The sequence below is a fragment of the Neofelis nebulosa genome, chromosome 4, assembly GCF_028018385.1.
Source record: "Neofelis nebulosa isolate mNeoNeb1 chromosome 4, mNeoNeb1.pri, whole genome shotgun sequence".
Classification (NCBI taxonomy): domain Eukaryota; kingdom Metazoa; phylum Chordata; class Mammalia; order Carnivora; family Felidae; genus Neofelis; species Neofelis nebulosa.
In genome coordinates, this window is record NC_080785.1 from 52,767,635 (window position 1) to 52,782,429 (window position 14,795).

General features: G+C 41.8%; 1 protein-coding gene across 6 annotated transcripts in view; it reads left to right on the forward strand.

The window, feature by feature from the left end:
- The window catches only part of OSBPL3 (oxysterol binding protein like 3), a 174,646-nt gene that overhangs the window by 150,698 nt on the left and 9,153 nt on the right, over positions 1-14,795 (forward strand). For all 6 annotated transcript variants that reach the window (XM_058724797.1, XM_058724798.1, XM_058724796.1 and 3 more), the window contains 3 exons: positions 6,629-6,692; positions 10,845-10,923; positions 12,330-12,474. In XM_058724797.1, coding sequence (XP_058580780.1) covers positions 6,629-6,692; positions 10,845-10,923; positions 12,330-12,474 — 288 coding nt within the window. The remainder of the gene's footprint in view (positions 1-6,628; positions 6,693-10,844; positions 10,924-12,329; positions 12,475-14,795) is intronic.

The window sequence follows — 14,795 nt, forward strand, 5'->3', positions numbered from 1 at the left end:
GTTTTCTAGATTTGAAAAGCAGTGTCTGTCCTTTTCCGGAAGCCTTTGGATGTTGTTGCTTTGTGGTTTGGTTGGGGGTGTGGATGTTCGACCCAGTCAGTGGCCAAAAAATTTGAAGTAATTGCTACTTCGCAGAGTTTGGCTGCATCACAGCTTGCTCCTCTGTATTGTTTCTCACCTAAGCAACCCCCAAATGCAATATGAAAATGACTTATGGGGTCAGAAACCAGAGAAAGCATTTGCTGTTCACATTTTCCTCAGAAAAATGAACTGTTAGGTTTGCGGAGTGCTTTATGCTTTTCAGACTTGTGCAGGATCTTATGTGATCTTCAAAGTACCCTCTGTGTGGCAGATGAGGTGAGGATCAATTCTAGGCAAGAAGACGGAGGCCTGGAACATTAGCATCTCCCAGTGCCCTGCACCAGAAATGTTGGAATGTTTCCATTCCGGTGGCCTCCCTGCCTCACCTTTCTTGGAGTCTCTTGTAAGTGTAATTACTCAGAGCTGCCAAGGCCATTGGCTACCAATGGGAATAGAGCATTATGTGCGCCGATCAGACTCTGGGACTTTGCCTGCCATTGTCACTTACACCTTTCATCCTCCAAACCCACATAGGACTTTGTTCCCAGCTCCCACTGTGGTCTGGGGAGTGGCCTTTGTGAATGAGCAACATTCAGGAGTAAGTCATAAACATTCCTGTCCTGTGTTCTAACCCCTGGCAGTTCTACCTTCTCTGGGGAGGAGTTTGCTTTGTGCCAAGAAATGTGATTCAGCCTCGGTTGTCTAAATAAGCTCAGAAAAAGGGGAATTCAAAAATGACTTCCTTTTTCTGAAGTCCTTTCTGAATTCCCCCTTTTTCTCCTCAGGGACTAAGCATCCTGCTGGCAGGTTCTTCCTTACTCAGTTCCCCTGCTGCCTGGCAAAGGGCTAGCAAGCTGGCTCAGGGCTTCATCAGGGACTGGACAGGTCAGAAAACTTGTTTCAGTTAACTTTGCTTCTCTTTTTATACCTTTGGGAGAGGTTTGGTATCTAAAGCATATGCAGTTAAGCTATTACCTAAAAGTGGCTATCCCTGATTATCTGGAACTTCAGCTGTCTGATCACTGTTCGAGTCATTTTTACCATTTATCCCACCCCCCGGACCCTCCTCCTCCAGCCATGTACTGTTGAGAGTTCGTGACAGAAAAGCTGAATGGAGTTACTGAAGGTTACTAAAATGTAAGAGATTCAAATGAAGTCTTTTTTCCTTTGATCTCCAGACTCAGCCCTTCTTGCTTTTCGGTTACTCATCAAGAGAACCCTGAACATACATTCTTGGACAGACTTATAAATACCACTCCTATCACTTCTCTCCCTGCCCGTCACCCCTCAGTGGTTCTTTGATCTACTAGTAGGCAGAGTTAGTTACTACTGATTAAAGTGGCATCTTATTTAAAGACGTTATCAGAAAGGAAATTCAGGCTGTTCAAATAAAACTAGCAATAAATGGAATACAAGGCAAGTAAACCAGTGCTTTTCACGTCTGGGTCAAGTCCTCGCTTCACGTGTTTTTGTTTCTGTTTTGGCAAGAAGCCACGTGCTTGTCAAACCAGGTGATTAACTCTGAACATGGGGGAAGAGAAAATAATTGGCAGTTGCATTCTCCCAAAGATCAGGCCAGCAGCCTTGGCGTCATCCTTAATAGCTCTTTCTTAGAATCCATATCCTATTTATCAGCAAATCCTGGGGTCTTCCTTCCAAAGCCAGCCATTTTCACTGCCTCCCCCACTGGGGCTAGCCTCCAAGCCCAAGCAAAGGCAATCAGTGACTGGGATTGTTGTGATAGACTCGTTCACTGGTCTCTTGTTTCCATAGCCAATTCCTCACCCAACAGCCAGAGCGATTGCTTCAAAATGCAAGTAACACCTGCTCTAAAACCTCCAGTGATTTCCCTTGTCACTTGTAATAAAATCCAAACTCCTGGCCATGGCCCCACAAAGCCCCACCAAGATGCTAGCTCCAGAGAGCATGCCTGTCCCACCTCTGCTCATTCAGCTCCAGGCACTTTTTGCCCCTCTTCAAACATACGGAGTGTTTGCCAGCCCTGAGTAGTGCCCGTGCTGTCTGGGATGCACTTATCCCAGTTTTCCACGTGCTTAACTTCCTTATTTCTCTTAGCCCCAGACACTTCCACTGTAGAGTCCTGCCCCTACCACCATGTCTGGAATAGCACTCCCGCTTACCATCCCCCCATCCTCACGCCTTGCTTTCTTCTTAACGCATGGCACAACTGAAAAATTATGTACTCATTTCTTTATTATCTATCTTGCAATCATGAAGGTTTTTGTTTCTTTTATTTCTCATTGTATCCCCAGTGACTAACTAGGACAGTGCCTGACATATCATATGCATTTTCTTTTTTTTTTTTCTTTCTTTTTACTGATTAGTAAATGACGAATGCTGTGGGAAGAATGGCCACTTGGTCCCTCTCTGCATGATTTCTTACCTAGCACTTGTCCTCTTTTTCACAAGCTGACCTTCAAGATAGGAGGCGAGTCAGGAGCTAGGAAGACTGAAAAATTAGGTCTCTGGACAGCTGTAGAAGTGATGTATCTAAGGGATATTTTTCTAAATTTAAAAAAGATATACTTACAAAAATACACAAATATTGAAATATACTCTTTCTCCATCTGCCTCTCCCCATACCACTTGCCTCTTCTATAAAGTACATTAAAAACATAAATCAAAAATGATTAGGTTCTAATCAGAAATGATTAATGATTAGGTAAGTCTTGAGATATACAGATAAATTATAAGAATCTTCAACCACTAGGGGAACTCACTGGTTTTGGGCTTGTGGAAAGAAAGATGCATATAAATACCTGCACAATAAAAACCATATATACTAATTTCCTGAATGTTTGAGAAGCTTTACCAATTAGAAAGTGCTCTTATTTGATTGGGATGGTGGAGAGGGATGATAAGAACCCCTTTAAATTGGATTTATCCAGTAGCCTGACAGACAGGACAGTGTCTGCTTCAGGACTGGGTCAATTCAGACTGAAACTCAAAATCCAATGCCTTTCTGGGTTACATCTGGGTTAAGATATAACAGGAATAGAAACTCAATCAAATCCCATACTAAGGTTAGATTGTGCCCATCATTCTCTACTCCAGTAGATTTTAGAAAGATTGCCATCAACAAAGATTAAATTACGAACCTTGAGTTACCCCCTTTCCATGGGCCCTTTGAGTTAGTCTCAGACTTGGTATAATCTTTTTCCATTTGGCTGACATCCACTGATGCTGGGATTTGAAGAAGACATTGGGAATAGATGTTAGATTTAGAGCATTTTGAAGTCAGAGGGATCCTCAAACCTCATTTTACGAAGAAATAAATGAGACTCAGAATAGAAGGTCAGACTCCAAAGATTCTTTGTCTAAATATCCTCGAGATGGGAACTTAATGGTGTGCGGAGGCTTTGGGAAGTGACCAGAGCTCAGCCTTGAGAACAGCCATAGAGAGGCAGCTAGGACATAAAGCAAAGAGCATTGGATTTGGAATCAGAAGACCTTGGTGTAAAGCACCACCCCTTGTCACTTAGTAACTGTGTAGCATTGGACAGGTCCTTTGTTTCCTAATTTATAAAATAAGGCTAATGAAGACACAAGGTTACCATGATAACTAAGTGGAAACACTACTCATGAAAAATGGCTAAAATTTAGTCTCCGCCCACTTCATACCGGTGGATGATCCTGACATGTTAATTGTGTCTTCTTTTTGTTTGCAAAGTCACTGGCATTAGTCCTATTTTACAGATGAGGTAAGTCAGGCCCAAGATGTTTAAAAACTTGCTCAAGGCCATTCGGCCAGTAGATGATGTTGCCTGGTTAGGACCTATATCTATGGAACCCCAAAAGTGCTCCCTTGTTCCCTGACACTTAGTGTAGCACATGGCAGATGTTCCAGAAATGTTTCATGAATAAATACCTGTTGTCAGGAAATATATCGAAGAAGACGAAGACACCAATTTCATTTTCCTGAGAAGCTTTGTAAACTTCTTAAAAGAAATGTGCACCAAATAAATCACTCCCAAAGGCCTTTTTAAGCCAGAAAAAAAAACAAATAAGCAAAATCATTGATACTGTGAATGTTGAGATTTAGTCATTCAGGAAACATCCTTTGAACCCATGTAAAGTCATTCTGCGAAGCCCTGATTCATGTATCTGACATAATAGTTTTAAAAGGTCGAGGTTGCCTTTTTATGGGACATATATATGCTTTATGGACTGATAGGGCTTCTTTTGTAATTCATGTGGACAGTATATTTATCCCTGTTTTCTGGGATTTAAAATTATTACAGAAGAGGTTTATAGTTTGTATATACTGTATTTTGCTTTAATGTTTACATTTGGCCCCACCTACAAAATGCCAAATTCTTGATCAAGACTGTGAATCCTACATTTTTTACTACATTGTTTCTGCAGGAATAAATACGATCGCCTTTTAATAATTTACTTTAACATATGCCTACGTTATGGGGGAGGGGGGAACATTCCATAGCTCCTCACCTGCTACAGGGGGAAGGGAGGGGAGAAGTAGGGTGTGGGTGTTGTCTTGCCTCGTTTAGTTTTCTATGATCCCAAGGTTTAAAAATTAACTCCACTGCTTTCATTGATAGTCCGGAGTGGGTGTGGGGTCGGCAGGGGTGTGGAAGCAGTGGGGAGAAAAAGGGATGGGTTTGCAACATTTTGTGAGAAAAAGTATCTCCAAAGGAGTTCAATTAAAAAAGAAGACAATGGGGCACCTGGGTGGCTCAGTTAGTTAAACATCTAACTTTGGCTCAGGTCGTAATCTCAAGGCTTGTGGGTTCAAGCCCAGAGTCGGGCTCTACACTTATAGCTCAGAGTCTGGAGCCTGCTTCGGATTCTGTGTCTCCCTCTCTCTCTGCCCCTCCCCTGCTCATGCGCGCTCCCTCTCTCTCTCTCTCTCTCTCTCTCTCTCTCTCTCTCTCTCTCTCTCAAAATAAGTAAACATTAAAAAAATAATTATATTAAAAAATAAAAAGGAAGACAATGAAGGCCAGCAGAGAGTTGCATTTTAGGAGTTAGGCTTCTAAAGCATGCTGGAAGTAAAAATTGACCTGAAAAATCCCATAGGCACAGAGTGGGGCTACATTTTTTTTATTCATTACTTACATATAAAACCCAGTGGTCATCCCAACAAGTGCCCTCCTTAGTACCCATTACCCATTTAACCCACCCCCCACATCCTCATCCCCATCAACTTTGTTTGTTCTCTGTATTTAAGAGTCTCTTATGGTTTGCCTCCATCTCCATTTTCATCTTCTTTTTCCTTCCCTTCCCCTATGATCATCTGTTAAGTCTCTCAAATTCCACAAACGAGTAAAATCATGGGATAGCTTTCTCTGACTTATTTCATTTAGCATAATACCCTCCAGTTCTATCATTGTTGCAAACGGCAAGATTTCATTCATTTTCATACCGAGTTGTACTCCATTATATATATAACTCTGGTTTCACTGGTACTGAATCCTAGTAACGGTACATTCGCCACTCACATGCCTGGAGTTACTAAGATAACAAGGAAATCTAACTCAGGAGCCATGTTTCCTTTAGCTTCTTCATTAGTGAATAAAACAGAAATAATGACCCCAGTGACAGAACACAGGGGGATGTGCCATAGTCTCCATTCCAGGGGATTCTCTTTCCTAGAACAAAATTACATTATTTACTGAAGATATTTTTATCTTGACAGAAAATGAATAAAATGTGTATCTTAGCAGTTGGCTAACATTTCTTCAATGATTGTTTGGCTCTTTAAAAAAGAATTTTTTTTTAACATTTTGTTTTATTTTTGAGAGTCAGAGCAGGGGACGACGGGCAGAGAGAGAAGGAGACACAGAATCTGAAGCAGGCCCCAGACTCTGAGTTGTCGGCGCAGAGCCTGATGCAGGCCTCGAACTCACGAACTGCGAGTTCATGACCTGGGCCAAAGTCAGATGCCTAACCGACTGAGCCACCCAGGTGCCCTGGCTCTTTTTTTTTTTTATAGAAACATTATTCTTTTAAAAAATTATCTTGGATCAATCAGTCTTTTAGGTGATTTGGAAAGAGGCTGGGCTTTGTGATACAGAGCTTTCAAAGGAGCAAAATCTGAGCCAGACATTTTAGTGTGGCTCAGAAGTAGCCTTCTAAAATATCTATTATCTGACATCTTAATTAAGACATTTGCAGGTACTTTCGCAACAGCTAATAGAGATTTTGACATTGGTAGCCAGTGTCAGATTATATGGTTTATGAACAGGCGCCCTTGCATGCCTTGCTTTTGCTTCACACTTTCCAAAACATCTCTTTATCCTCAACATTTGCCTCTCTGGCTGTTTTTCCCAGAGCTTCCAGACGCTTCCATCGCCTGATTTCTTCTTAGGCCTGGGGAATTTGAGCAAATCAGGGCTGAGTGTATCAGGAGCGCCCTCTTGAGGACAGACTTGTTGAAGGAAAACTAAACTTCTCATTCGCTTTGACACTGCACACTGTTACATCTCAAGGCCAAGGGTGAAGGAATGGATTTTATGAGACACGAAAGTCAATTAATTTTTTGTTTTCTGGATTTTACTTCCATTAGGTCAGCCACCATCCACCTATCTCTGCATGTCACGCTGAGTCTGGAAATTTTGTTTTCTGGCAAGGTAATGTGCTAATATATTTGGCCTCCATCATTTTTTGTAATGTTATAGATTTGTTTTAACCAGAACTATGGCAAGTGCTTGTTAAGATCAAAAGTATGCCCTGGACTTGGGCTTTGTCAGATGGATTTACACCACTTGGTGTTCATGCCTTCATCTCTGAACAGTTACTGATATTTGTCTACTTCATAATTAAGGATTCAGGAGGATAATTTAAGTTGTTCCCTTAAAAAATTTTTTTTCCATCTATGTCTAGGCCACCACCATTTTATTCCTGTAACTTTTTTCTCTAATTCCACAGCCACTTGAAATGCCTTGTGTATTTCAAGAGACACTAAATACTTACAGGCATTTATGAGTCTAGACAACAGCGTTCTTTTTGCTTTTGAAAAATTTAATTTTTTTTCTAAACATCACATTTTATTATTAAAAAAAATTTTTTTAATGTTTTTATTTATTTTTGAGACAGAGAGAGACAGAGCATGAGCAGGGGAGAGACAGGGAGAGAGGGAGACACAGAATCGGAAGCAGGCTCCAGGCTCTGAACTGTCACCACAGCGCCTAACATGGGGCTCAAACTCACAGACTGTGAGATCATGACCTGAGCTAAAGTCGGACGCTTAACCGACTGAGCCACCCAGGCACCCCTAAACATCACATTTTATATTTCTGACTTTTTTTTAGTTGGGGAGTTATTGTCCCTATATTCAGTTTATATTTTGGATTTGGGAGGAGGGTGGGTTGTTCTGAAGAATAAATAAGACTGAAAATATTTCCTAAATGGATTAATTAATTTTGTTAAGTTATATATGTATTCAAAAGGCAGAGTGTACTTTAGGAGGAGAATTTGAACATCCTGGGTTTTCAAACAATGATTTTCAAACAATGAGCACACATCAGTTTTTAAAGCATTTTTCTCTGTTCACAGTGATAACACCTGAGTTACCACATTGCCTTTTCAAAAAAACTCTGTAAAAGTTAAAAGATATAAAAGAATATTTTGCAAAAAATAATAATAATAATAATCCCCTCCCTCCACCCCAACGCCCAGCCACTCAGTTCCTCTCTCTGGAGACAATACGCTTTAGGTTGCAAGTACCATAGTTCCCTTTCGGAATCTTTGCCAGTAAAGTTTAGAATTGAAGCTTGATTAGAAACTTCTCTAACTTTCACTGAAACCCTCTGGGAAGAATTCTTATAAGATCTCTAACTTCCTAATTGCTAAGAGTCACTGACCACGGAAGCATATTATGATGATGATGATGTGATGTATTATGTGATGGGAAGGATTTTCTCCCAAGTAGTTTCTGTGTGCCCCTTACCTTATACAACAGTATTCTCTTCAGCCTCCATTCTCCTTTCTCATCAGCCTTTTCCTGGGCAATCCCACCTATTCCCATAGGCTCATGACTCCCAAATCTTGCTTTTTTTTTTTTTTTTTTAGTTTATTTATTTATTTTGAGAGAGAGAGAGAGAGCAGGGGAAGGGCAGAGAGAGAGAGAGAGAGGGAGAGAGAATCCCCTAAGTAGCCTCCATGCTATCAACACAGAGCCCAATGTGGGGCTTGACCTCACAAACCTGTGAGATCATGACCTGACCCCAGATCAAGTGTCAGACGCTGAACCAACTGAGCCACCCACATGCCCCTCTTGCTTTTTAACCCAATCTGACATTTCTCTGCCTTTTAATCAGGTTGTTTAAACCAGTTACACTTATTATGATTATTGATGAAGTTGGGTTTAAATGTGGCCTCTTATTATCTGTTTTCTGTTTGTTGCATCTGTTCTTTGTTCACCTTGTTTTTTTCTCTGCCTTCTTTGGGACTGAGTACTTTCTATGATTCCATCATACCTCCTTTGTTGGCTTATTAGCTAAAACCTCTGTTTCATTATTTTAGTTGTTACTTTAGGGTTTATATTATGTATCTTTAATATAGCCTATCTTCAAGTAATATGCCACTTCACATATAGTGTAATAAACTTACAAAAGTATACCTCCATTTCCCTTCTCCTAACCTGTGACCTCTGTGCTACTGTGAACATAACATTTTATTTACGTACATTATAAACCCCACAATACAACATTACTGTTTTTGCTTTAAACAGCCAATTATCTTTTTATGGTAACAACTTTATTGAGATAAAATTTGTATGTCATACAATTCCCCTATTAAAAAGTATAATTCACTGAGTTTTAGTATATTCACAAAGTTGTCCAGTTACCATCACAATCAATTTTAGAATATTTTTTAATATTTATTGTCCAATTGGCTTCCATACAACACCCAGTACTCATCCTAACAAGTGCCCTCCTTAATACCTATCACCCGCTTTCCCCTCTCCCCCACCCTCATCAACCCTCAGTTTGTTCTCTGTATTTAAGAGTCTCTTATGGTTTGCCTCCCTCTCTCTCTATTTGTAACTTTATCCACCTTTCCCTTCCCCCATGGTCTTCTGTTAAGTTTCTCAGGATCCACATATGAGTGAAAGCATATGGTATCCGTCTTTCTCTGACTGACTTATTTCACTTAGCATAATCCCTCCAGTTCCATTCGTGTTGCTGCAAATGGCAGGATTTCATTCTTTCTCATTGCCAAGTAGTATTCCATTGTATGTATCCATCCATAGTTGATGGACATTTAGGCTCTTTCTATAATTGAGCTATTGTTGAAAGTGCTGCTATAAACATTGGGGCTCATGTGCCCCTATGCATCAGCACTCCTGTATACCTTGGGTAAATTCCTAGTAGTGCTATTGCTGGGTCGTAGGGTAGTTCTATTTTTAATTTTTTGAGGAACCTCCACACTGTTTTCCAGAGCAGCTGCACCAGTTTGCATTCCCACCGACAGAACAGTTTCATCACTCCAAAAGAAACCACCTCCACCTACCTACCAGTACCTACCCCACCCCAGCTTCTAATTTCCATCAACCTCTTCCATCCTTAGGCAATCCCTTACCTACTTTCTATCTCTATGGATTTGCCTATTAGGAATATTTTACAGACATGAAATCATGTGGCCAAGGGCTGCCTGCTCCCAGCCCTATCACTTCCCTGCATCATGACCATGGCCCCCTACCAGCCTCCCTCCTTTCACCTTGCTCCCCTATGGTCTGTGTATTGTCATGCAGCAGTCAGAGGGATTACCCTCTCTGCCATTGTTTTTCTATTCCTTTTTTTAAAAATTCTGTTTTTACTCTGTTCTTTTTCCATTTGTGTCTTCCAGTTGGTGCCACCATTTATGCAAATGAGAAAACTATGAGACCATCTACAAATTCTCCCTGTCTGTCACAATCGGCATCTAATTTGTCAATTTGTCAGCTAGTTCTATTCCTACTTCTTTCCTGGTTTTGGGATCATTCCCTTCTACTCTGTCTGCTATGGCCTTAGGTCACTTCACCCTCACTTATCCTTGGAGCAATTACAGCAACCTTGTAACCTGTCACCTTGCTTCTCATCTTTTGTGCTCCTGGTCCATTTTCTGTATTGGTCCCAATTGCCTCTGCAAAGTCTGTATCTAATCGCATGAGTTTTCTGTCTAACCAAACATCTTATTTTCCCCCAGCATATACACACCAGATGTCTTAGCCTGGCTTCTAGAGCCCATTGTTTTTGTACTCAGTCTGTCTTTCAGCTCGTCTTGCTGAACAATCCAAGACCTTTGGGACAGAACCACACCATGTTCTCTTATACCTCTCTCCCTTTGAACAAGCTGTCTTCTGCCTTCTTTTGCTTTTTTTCCTGCCTAGTGAACTCCTGCTTATTCTTTGGAGCCCAGTCTAAGTGCCCCCTTCAGACAGGCCTCTTCTGATGCTTTCCCCCAAGCATGTTGGTCATTCCTACTTCTATGGTTCCATTTCTTAAATATACTCAGTTACAGCCTGTGACTCTCTTTGTGGGCATTACTTGTTTTCACTTTTGTCTCCCTTTCATACTGTGAGTTCTCCTAAGGGAAGGAACTTACCTTATAATTTCAGTTCCCCGATTCTCTTCCAGATACTCAATTGGTACATGTATTGAATGAAAACTTATCCTGTATAATAATGAATTTTATTATGAAGAGGTTCTATATAGTGGTTGATCATTCATGCAGCCTAAGAATTCTCTGATCTGTATGGCTCTCCTTTTAAATATGTACTAATTGGTATTTCATTTCAGATGTGAGATGGAAAAACAAATTCTGGGGCAAATCCATGGAAATTGTCCCCATTGGCACCACCCACGTGATTCTGCCAGCGTAAGTTCTTCTGTGCTTAGGAACTTTATAGAATTTAGGGCCAAGATACAGCTTTAGGAATGGGACTCCCATTGTCCCCCATGGTGTTGAGTATATGTTTTTTCCCTTTTCATTGGTTTGACAGTAAGTTCAAATGTACCTCATTTTGACAAGCTCACATTTTCTCTCCTTCAAACAGAAATGCCACCTGGAAACCAAAGTTCATTGAACAAAAGCTCTTTTAAAACTCGTTTCCACTTTCTAACAAAATTAAGAATGGTGGTTTGCCTTAACATTGTTGTCCTACCTAACTGTCAGAATTCCTTTAAAGAAAGATATGGACTTGATCCTACAGAGATTATTGGTACTCATTTATAAAGCCAAATGGCTGTGAGTGTGGCCTCTGGGACTGGGCTAATAGGACTCATGTACTCACCCTGCCACTTACTAATTGCAAAGCCTTGGGCAGGTTACTTAATCATTCTGATCACTAGTTCCCTCATCTATAAAACACGAGAAATAAACCACCTACTTTGCAGGGTTTATGAAGATTAAAGGAATAATGTACATAAAGCACTTTAAAGAGTACTTGGCAAATAGTATATGCCATGTAAGTGTTTGGTCTTATTATCATTATCCTCGTAATTATTATATGACTCTGTAAGTCTGAATACTTTCTCATTGTAAAAAGATTTAAGATACGTGTAAGATTTATATATAAAATAGGGGCGCCTGGGTGGCTTAGTTGGTTAAGCATCTGACTTTCGCTCATGTCATGGTCTTGTGGTTTGTGAGTTCAAACCCTGCAACCAGGCTCTGGGCTGACAGCTCAGAGCCTAGAGCCTGCTTCAGATTCTGTCTCCCTCTCTCTCTGCCCCTCCCCTGCTTGCGCTCTGTCTCTCTCTCAAAAATAAATAAACATTAAAAATTTTTAAAGAAAGATTTATCTATAACATAGATATGTGTCTTTGCACATATGTATGTGTGTGCACATATATACACATATGTGTGTATGCATGTGCGTATGTGTGTAGAGAGCAGATTGTAGAAGATGCCCCCACCTTCCCCATTGCCTCTTCCGTTTTCTAGTTTGGTGACTTTCGGCAAGTCACCTCTGGCTCTCAGTTTTCTCCTCTGTCAAAGGAGAGAGTGGGTTGTTCGAGGACATCACCAGCTTCCAGTGAAGGCCCTGTCAGCTTCCAGAGTGGCCGTCTCTGACTGCTGCTCCCCTCTGTGACACGGATGACTCCTGGGGGCGTGGAAGTCAGAATGCCCAGCATGGCTTAGGCACCCAGTTGGTTCTGGAAATGAAGGAAGGAGTAATTCATTATGTGACTTTTTTTTTTTTTTTTTAAATAGCAACATCTGTTTGCATTTGCTGCTGGCTCTTCTGGGAATTGTTAATGCCACCATTTCCTCCTTTTTAGCTTTGGAGATCATTTTGAGTGGAACAAAGTGACCTCTTGCATCCATAACATCTTAAGTGGGCAGAGATGGATTGAGCACTATGGGGAGATTGTCATCAAGAACCTGAATGATGACTCCTGCCACTGCAAAGTGAATTTCATAAAGGTAACCGCCAGAAAGGCCTTGGCAGAGCAGGGCCTCGGGCACAGGACATCCCAGGGAACTTTTCACCTTCACCCTTGTGCCATCAGGCAAGCAATGCCGGGGGATCCCTGGTGTTCCCCCCTCCCAACCCCTCTCACCTGGACCAGGGTTGTGGCCCCTTCGAGCCTCCCTCCTTCCACTCTTACTCCCCTGTGGTCTGTCCTCAACTGTAGCAGCCAGAGGGACTCTTATACAATGTAATTCATCATGCTACCTTATGGAGGAAGCTTGAAGACATTATGCTAAGTGTAATAAGCCAGACACAGGACAGGTATTGTGTGACTCCACTTTTGAGGTACCTAGAGCAGTCAGATTCATAGAGACAAAAAGTAGAATGGTGATGCCCGGGGCTGGTGGGTTGGGGAATGGCAGTTAGTGTTTCATGGATACACGGTTTCAGTTTGGGAAGATGAAAAAGCTCTAGAAATATAAAATAATGATGGTTACACAACATAGTGAATGTGCTTAGCGTCACTGAATTGTACACTTACAAATGATCACAATGGTACATTTTGTTATTTATGTTTTACTAGAATGAAAAAAACAAAAGTCACGCTGTATTTTCCTAGAGTAAAAGCCTGCCTCCTGACAATGGCCCACAAGGCCCTGTGCACTATGCACTGCCCACCCCCACCATGTTCACACATGCACACAAACACGCACACTGGCACATACACACACATGCACACACACCTGCACACACACCTGCATGCACACACACCTGCACACACACAGCTGGCCGCACATATATGAATACGCACATGCACACATACCTGCCTCTATATGGATATGTGCGCGCGCGCACACACACACACACACACACACACACACACACACACCCACTCATTCCTCTCCGATTTCAGCTTCCACCAACCCTTCCTCCCCTTCTGACCACACTGGCCTTTCTCTCTTTCCATTTCCTCCTGCTTGGAGCCCTTCTCCACAGATCCTTCATCATCAGCCCTGTCTTCTTAGTCAGTCTCTATCATATCCCATTTTCTTCAAAGTTTTTATTCCCATCTATAGTTAGCTTGCTCACTGTTGGTTTACTTGTGTGTTTTCATCTCCTGTTCCCCACACCCGCCTCACCATCCGTGACTCTGGAGAAGCAAAAGCCTGGTCTAATCTTGCTCACTGCTGTAGGCTGATGTCTGGAAAGGCTCATGAACATTCATAGGGTAAATGAACAGATTGGCCAAAGGCAAAAGTGTGGAATAGTCTGCTTACCTTTCCAAGTGCCTCAATTCCCTTAGATTCCTCTTCCCCTTAAAATTATCATGTACTTAACATGGTCTTAAAGGAACATTTGCATTTAATTATGATCAAAATCAGAAGCCAAGAGGGGCGCCTGGGTGGCGCAGTCGGTTAAGCGTCCGACTTCAGCCAGGTCACGATCTCGCGGTCCGTGAGTTCGAGCCCCGCGTCAGGCTCTGGGCTGATGGCTCGGAGCCTGGAGTCTGTTTCCGATTCTGTGTCTCCCTCTCTCTCTGCCCCTCCCCCGTTCATGCTCTGTCTCTGTCCCAAAAATTAAAAAAAAAAAAACAAAAAAAAACAAAAAAAAAAAACGTTGAAAAATCAGAAGCCAAGAGATTAGGCTCTAATTGTGGCATTTCATGCAGGACCTCTCTACACCACCTGTAGCCTGTAGGGGATATTATGGAGAGATAGATGGAGGTCTTTATTATATCCTATAAATCAGACTAGTAATGTTTGAGGTAATATAAAAATGACTCTGCCTTGAAAACTTCATGTAGCTCAACACCCTGAGCCAGGTGAAGGCCACCTGTTTCTCAGCACTTTCCCCAAGGAAATGTGCTTGAATCCCATTTCTACTATCTACTTAGTACTCACACACTTAGGGCCAGAGAATAGATTTCTGTGGCTACAAGAAATGAGGGGATTGGCACACTGGACGTACCTCTGGTGTTGAAAGAGAATCTGAAAGCAGATGTGGCCCTTCCCAATGGAGCACAGCCCTTCCTCTGTGGCATCCCCTTGTATTGCCAGCATGGGATTTGTCAGCAAATGTCTATAATAGAAAACCAGACTTCTGCTTCAGAATACACTTAAGAGCCTGGACGGTATCTGTTGCCACTTTCCTCCATTATTACCTGAGTAGAGACCTCAGGTTTACATTTCTGATTCAGCTGTGTGATGCTGCTGTACTCTGTCCTTCCTTCCATCTTCCTCGTAGACACAGGAGGGGGAAACCAAACCACCAGAATATGGCCCCAAAATGCCACTCAGCTTTATTGGTTTCCAAATATGGATTCTGTTTTGGC